Genomic DNA, 6,999 nt, shown 5'->3' with positions numbered 1-6,999 from the left:
GTGGGAGTGAATGGGAAGGGGTTGGGGTCTCTTGGGATTGTGAGCAGTGGGAGTGAATGGGAAGGGGTTGGGGTCTCTTGGGATTATGTGCAGTGGGAGTGAATAGGAAGGGGTTGGGGTCTATTGGGATTGTGAGCAGTGGGAGTGAATGGGAAGGGCTTGGGGTCACTGACACGTTTGCAGTCTGAGAACACACATTCTAGAAAAGTGACTTCTCTTCACACCACCCAGAGTTGGAGACCTCTCAACGTCAGATATGCGCAAATGTGGGATGGACAACAGCGAGGCAACTTAAGTGGCTTGCTTCCCTGTCCTCCACACTCTCTGTCAGACACGACTGGTGTGAGGGTAGAAATTCAGCAGGAAACACTGCACTGAGGTACGTGTAAACAAAGCACTGCACTCAGTTAGGACAAAGTATAGATACAACACTGAGGGCAAACTCATCAGCAGATAAAGGCACAGTATACAGCGTACAGAGAGGAAAAAGCAGAGTTTTCGGATTGGTGCTATTGAGAATAACAGATATCAGGGTATTAGTTAGGGACTGGAATCTCATCAAGGGGTTCAGGGTGGTTTATATACAGAATAACAGATACCCGGGAGGGAGTTACAGACTGGAATGTATTTCAGGGGTTCGGGGAGGTTTATATACAGAATAACAGATAGCCAGTAGGGAGTTACAGACTGGAACCAAATCAAGGGGTTCGGGGTGGTTTATATACAGAATAACCGAGACCCGGGAGGGAGTTACAGACTGGAATCTAATTGAGGGGTTCGGGGTGGTTTATATACAGAATAACCGAGACCCGGGAGGGAGTTACAGACTGGTATCTAACCGAGAGTTTCAAGGTGGTTTATATACAGAATAACAGATACACGGGAGTGAGTTACAGACTGGAATCTAATTGAGGTCTTCAGGGTGGTTTATATACAGAATAACAGATCACCAGGAGGGAGTTACAGACTGGAACCAAATCAAGGGGTTCGGGGTGGTTTATATACAGAATAACCGAGACCCGGGAGGGAGTCACAGACTGGAATCTAATTGAGGGGTTCGGGGTGGTTTATATACAGAATAACCGAGACCCGGGAGGGAGTTACAGACTGGTATCTAACCGAGAGTTTCAAGGTGGTTTATATACAGAATAACAGATACACGGGAATGAGTTACAGACTGGAATCTAATTGAGGTCTTCAGGGTGGTTTATATACAGAATAACAGATCACCAGGAGGGAGTTACAGACTGGAACCAAATCAAGGGGTTCGGGGTGGTTTATATACAGAATAACCGAGACCCGGGAGGGAGTTACAGACTGGTATCTAACCGAGAGTTTCAAGGTGGTTTATATACAGAATAACAGATACACGGGAGTGAGTTACAGACTGGAATCAAATTCAGGGGATCGGGCTGGTTTATATACAGAATAACAGATACACGGGAGGGAGTTACAGACTGGAGTCTCATCGAAAGGTTCAGGGTGGTTTATATAAAGAAGAACAGATACCCGGGAGTGAGTTACAGACTAAAATCTAACTGAGGGGTTCGGGGGTGTTTGTATACAGATTAACAGATAGCCAGGAGGGATTTTCAGACTGGAATCTAATTGAGGAGTGCAGGGTGGTTTATATACAGAGTAACAGATCCCTGGGAGGGAGTTACAGACTGGAATCGATTCGAGGGGTTCAGGGTGGTTTATATACAGAATAACAGATACACGGGACGGACTTTCAGACTGGAATCTGATCGAGGGGTTCAGGGTGGTTTATATACAGAATAACAGATACCCAGGAGGGAGTTCCAGCTGGAATCTAATCGAGGGGTTTGTGTGGTCTGTATAGACAGAACAACAGGTACCTCAGAGAGTGGTATCTAATCAAACCGTTCTGGTGGTGTATATCGAGGTTTACAAAATTATGGAGAAGAGAAATAGACAAAGTCTTTTCCCTGGGGTGGGTGAGTCCAGAACTAGAGGGCATAGGTTTAGTGGGGTCGGGCAGGAAAAAGATATAGAAGAGACCTAAGGGGCAACTTTTTCACACAGAGGGTGGTATGTGTATGGAATGAGCTGCCAGAGGAAATGGTGGAGGCTGGGGCAATTGCAACATTTAAGAGGCATTTGGATAGGTATATGAATAGGAAGGGTTTGGAGGGATATGGGCCAGTTGTTGGCAGGGGGGACTGGATTGGGTTGGGGTATCCCGGTCTGGGCATGGACGGGTTGGACCGAAAGGTCTGTTTCCATGCTGGACATCTGTGACTCTATGACTCTAATTTAGGGGACTTTTAAAAAAACCCCATTGACCTGTCATATTCATTATCGACTTAGATCCGCATCCTGGTTTTAACAGTTCATAAATATGTCAAAAGCTGCCACGTCGCCCTTGCAGCTGTGGCAACAACTCCTGCAGAGCAGACCCTGAACCCCTTGAATAGATTCCAATCTAGGCATGCGGAGCCTAGGCGCGGATTGGCGGTCAGCTGGAGATTCCAGGCGGTGAGCCTCTCTCTCTGCCATGTCAACATAACTGCTTCCTTTTCCTCTTGCAGGTCTGCTCACCGATGCCAAGATGGCAACTGGGCCTTTGAAACTGGGCTGTTTCCTCTTGCTCTGCCTCCTCTCCCAGGAAGCCCTGAGCGCCTGTATGACCAGCAACGCCAGCCAGTGCCAGAACGCTGGCTTCGTGCCGGGGGCCCGGTTGGCGGGGCTGGGCTATGATGTGGTGACCCTGCAGAACAAGGCCGCCTTTGTGATCGACGTGAACGCCTGGCGCTCGGCCAACGGGACCTGCACCCTCTGCCAGAACGGGCACCTCGGTAACGTCAACCAGCGGCTGCCCATCTCGCTGGTGGACTGGCACACCCTCAGCTCCTGCCCCCCCTCGCTGTCCAGCCAGCTCTACCGTTCGGCGGCCGAGCTGGCAAAGTCCGCCACCACCGCCGTCAGCAATGACTGGCGGGGGGACCTGGACGTACGGACCCAGTCAGGCAGCTCTAACGTGGTGCTGGCTGGCTCCAAGTCCAGGCTGGTGGAGTTTAGCACCAGCCACTCCAGGCGCGACCATCACAGTTTCACCAGTCATCAGTTCCAGTGCACCTACTACCAGTATCGGGTGAAGGATCAGCCTCTCCTGGCACCAGAGTTCGCCCGCTCCCTTTCCAGCCTCCCAACCGTCATGAATGACCGTAACAAGCACCTGTACAGGAGACTGGTAGCCACCTACGGCACCCACTTCCTCAAGTCGGTGCAGCTGGGCGGTCGCTACAAGGACGTCACAGCTATTCAGACATGTAAGGCAGTGTCTCAGGGCTATAGCATCGAGGAGGTGAAGGACTGCCTATCTCTAGAGGCCAAAGAGATGAGAGGGCTGCAGGCACAGGTCTCAGTGAATGCTAGTCAGTGCCAGAAGTTGGCGCGCTCCATGGGGCACTACAACAAGGTCTACCAGGCCTTCAGCGACCGGGACACGGAGGTGACGGGGGGCCGGGTTCACCAGGGGGTTGACCTCTTCTTCTCTGGCGATGGCTCGGCCTTCAGCCGCTGGACGGTGAGCCTGCTCACCCGCCCGGGCCTTGTGCGCTACGCGCTGGCGCCGCTCCACCACCTGCTGCCCGCTGGCAACCCCAAGCAGAAGAACCTGCGGCGCTACATGAGCGACTACATCAGGGGCAACGCCCTCAACCAGAAATGCGGGGCGGGCCATCGGTGCCCTCACGGGTCCTACCCCAACCCACGCCAACGCTGCTCCTGCCTGTGCCGCGAGGACAATTACGTGGACCGGAACTGCTGTCCCAAAGGGAAGGGGTTCGGCCGCCTGGTGGTCACAGTCCGGGAGGGCAGGGACCTCTGGGGTGATGTCTTCTCAGGCACCGACGGCTATGTGCTGGTCAAGTATGGCCATACGCAAGACAGGACCGTCACCGTCTCAAACAACAACAATCCCACCTGGAACGCTCACCTGGATTTGGGACAGGTCAAGGCTGGGACCGGGCACGATCTGATCATCGAGGCCTGGGACCGGGACGTCATCAAAAGTGATGACTTCCTGGGCAAGTGCAACGTCCGCCTGACCTCTGGCACCCACAACAAGGCCTGCAACCTCAAGTACGGCAAGGTGACCTACGAATACACTTTCACCTGTGGCCCCTACCTGGGCGGTCCCACCTGCCAGGCCTACATGCCCAACCCTGGCAGCACGCTGTTCACTCCGTACTTGGGAACCAGCAACGACACCCTCCACCTCGACACAATCCTGTCCAAACCCAATGAACCAGCCTTCCCAGGGATCTACTTCCCCTGACCGCACCTCGCTCTGCCCCGAATCATTGGCTACATGTGCCATAACCCTCAGTCGATGGGGGGATGCTCCGCGCCGTTAAAATGAAATGCTTTGAAGCTTTATCCAAGCACGTAATCTGCGCAATACTCTCAGATGTGCAGCGACAGGCATCAAAACCGAAGCATTAGTGTAATCTTACACTTTTTTCAATAAATCCAACTCTTTGCCATTTAGCCTGTGTCATATGATTCGTCCGCATGGGTGCACTTGGGCCTGTAAAGTGATGAGAGGCTGGGCACTGGTAATGCGTAATACGGGAGTGAATGGGAAAAGGGTAGGGGTACATCGAGATTGTGTTGAATGGAAGTGAATGGCAAAGGGGAGGGGTCCATTGACATTGTGGTGAATGAGGGCGAATGGGAAAGGGTCGTGGTCCATTGAGATGGTGGTGAATAAAGTTGAACTGGAAAGAGTAGGGGTCCATCCAGATTGTGGTGAATCTGGACAAATGGGAATGCATAGGGCTGAATTGAGATTGTGTTGAATGGAGGAGAATGGGAAAAGGTAGGGGTCCATTGAGATTGTGGTGAATGAGGACAAATGGGAAAGGGTGGGGGTCCATTGAATTGCAGTAAGTGAGGGCAAATGGGAAAGGGTAGTTCATTGAGATTGTGGTGAATGGAGGTTAATGGGAAAGGGTGGGGGTCCATTCAGATTGTGGTGAATGGAGGTTAATGGGAAAGGGTCGGGGTCCATTCAGATTGTGGTGAATGGAGGTGAATGCGAAAGGGTAGGGGTCGATTGAGATTGTGGTGAATGAGGGCAAATGGGAAAGGGCCAGGGTCCATTGAGACAGTGTAGAATGAGGAGAATGGGAAAGGGTAGGGGCCTAGTGAGTCTGTGGTGAAGGAGGGCAAATTACACATGGTAAACTATCAATAACTCGGTAATTACAGACGGTAACTCGGTAATTACAGACGGTAACTAGCAGTAATGTCCCTGCACTCACCGCCCACAGGCTCCGGGCTCCTCGACTCTTCCAGAATCTTCCACCGGCCTCGGGGCGCCGTCAACCATGTGCGCGGCACCAACCGCCGCCCGCCGTGACGTCACTTCCGACTCCAAGCCCAACCCCGCCTCCACGCCGATCACCGACACCTCATCTAACCCTACCCCCACGCCGATATCCATCACCATGCCTAACCCCGCCCCCATGCTGATCACCGACACCTCATCTAACCCCGCCCCCACGCCGATATCCATCACCATGCCTAACCCCGCCCCCATGCTGATCACCGACACCTCATCTAACCCCGCCCCCACGCCGATATCCGTCACCATGCCTAACCCCGCCCCCATGCTGATCACCGACACCTCATCTAACCCCGCCCCCACGCCGATATCCATCACCATGCCTAACCCCGCCCCCATACCGATCACCGACACCTCATCTAACCCTACCCCCACGCCGATATCCATCACCATGCCTAACCCCGCCCCCATGCTGATCACCGACACCTCATCTAACCCCGCCCCCACGCCGATATCCGTCACCATGCCTAACCCCGCCCCCATGCTGATCACCGACACCTCATCTAACCCCGCCCCCACGCCGATATCCGTCACCATGCCTAACCCCGCCCCCATACCGATCACCGACACCTCATCTAACCCTACCCCCACGCCGATATCCATCACCATGCCTAACCCCGCCCCCATGCTGATCACCGACACCTCATCTAACCCCGCCCCCACGCCGATATCCGTCACCATGCCTAACCCCGCCCCCATGCTGATCACCGACACCTCATCTAACCCCGCCCCCACGCCGATATCCGTCACCATGCCTAACCCCGCCCCCATGCTGATCACCGTCATCTCGTCTAACCCCGCCCCCACGACCGTCTCCTCCACCGCCCCCGCGCCTAAAACCGTCATCATGCCTCAGCCCACCCCCGCGCCAATCTCCGTCCCCCCCCATCCCGGGCTAACCCCGCCCCCGCGCCAATCTCCGTCCCCCCCATCCCGGGCTAACCCCGCCCCCTCGCCAATCTCCATCCCGGGCTAACCCCGCCCCCTCGCCAATCTCCGTCCCCCCCATCCCGGGCTAACCCCGCCCCCTCGCCAATCTCCGTTCGCCCCCATCCCGGGCTAACCCTGCCCCCTTGCCCAACTCCGCCTCTGCACCTAACTCCGCCCCCGCCCCCAGCTCCAGCTCCAGCCCCCACCCCAAGTCCTAGCTCCCACCCTGCGGTATTATCACTCTCCCTGCAGACCTCCCCCTGTCTGAGGATGAGAGATCAGTCCTGGGCAGAGGCCTCAGCTTCATCCCCCTTTGCTCTCGGGTTAATGAGCTCAACACGCGGCGAGACATCGAGCAATTCTTCCTCCGCCTCCGTGTCTACTTCTTCAACCAGGAACCCCGCGCACCCCCTGACCACCCCTTCCCCATCCACCAACACACCCCCGTCCACCAACACGTCCCGTCCACCCTCCGACACGCCCCCCGTCCACCCGCACAACCCACCCTCCGACACGCCCCGTCCACCCTCCGACACGCCCCGTCCACCTGCACAACCCACCCTCCGACACGCCCCATTGAGACAGTGTAGAATGAGGAGAATGGGAAAGGGTAGGGGTCTAGTGAGTCTGTGGTGAAGGAGGGCAAATTACACATGGTAAACTATCAGTAACTCGGTAATTACAGACGGTAACTC

General features: G+C 54.9%; 1 protein-coding gene across 1 annotated transcript; it reads left to right on the top strand.

Moving 5' to 3' along the window:
• Positions 1-256: 256 nt before the first annotated feature.
• On the top strand, positions 257-4,515 carry LOC132834630 (perforin-1-like). Its single transcript, XM_060853526.1, has 2 exons — positions 257-379; positions 2,553-4,515. Exon 2 carries the CDS (start codon positions 2,573-2,575, stop codon positions 4,301-4,303), a length of 1,731 nt encoding a protein of 576 aa, XP_060709509.1. The 5' UTR covers positions 257-379; positions 2,553-2,572; the 3' UTR covers positions 4,304-4,515.
• The last annotated feature ends 2,484 nt before the right edge of the window (positions 4,516-6,999 follow it).

Source organism: Hemiscyllium ocellatum, chromosome 41 (assembly GCF_020745735.1).
Source record: "Hemiscyllium ocellatum isolate sHemOce1 chromosome 41, sHemOce1.pat.X.cur, whole genome shotgun sequence".
Taxonomy (NCBI): domain Eukaryota; kingdom Metazoa; phylum Chordata; class Chondrichthyes; order Orectolobiformes; family Hemiscylliidae; genus Hemiscyllium; species Hemiscyllium ocellatum.
Note: the sequence above shows the minus strand (reverse complement) of the source record. Positions and strands in the feature narration are given on the sequence as shown.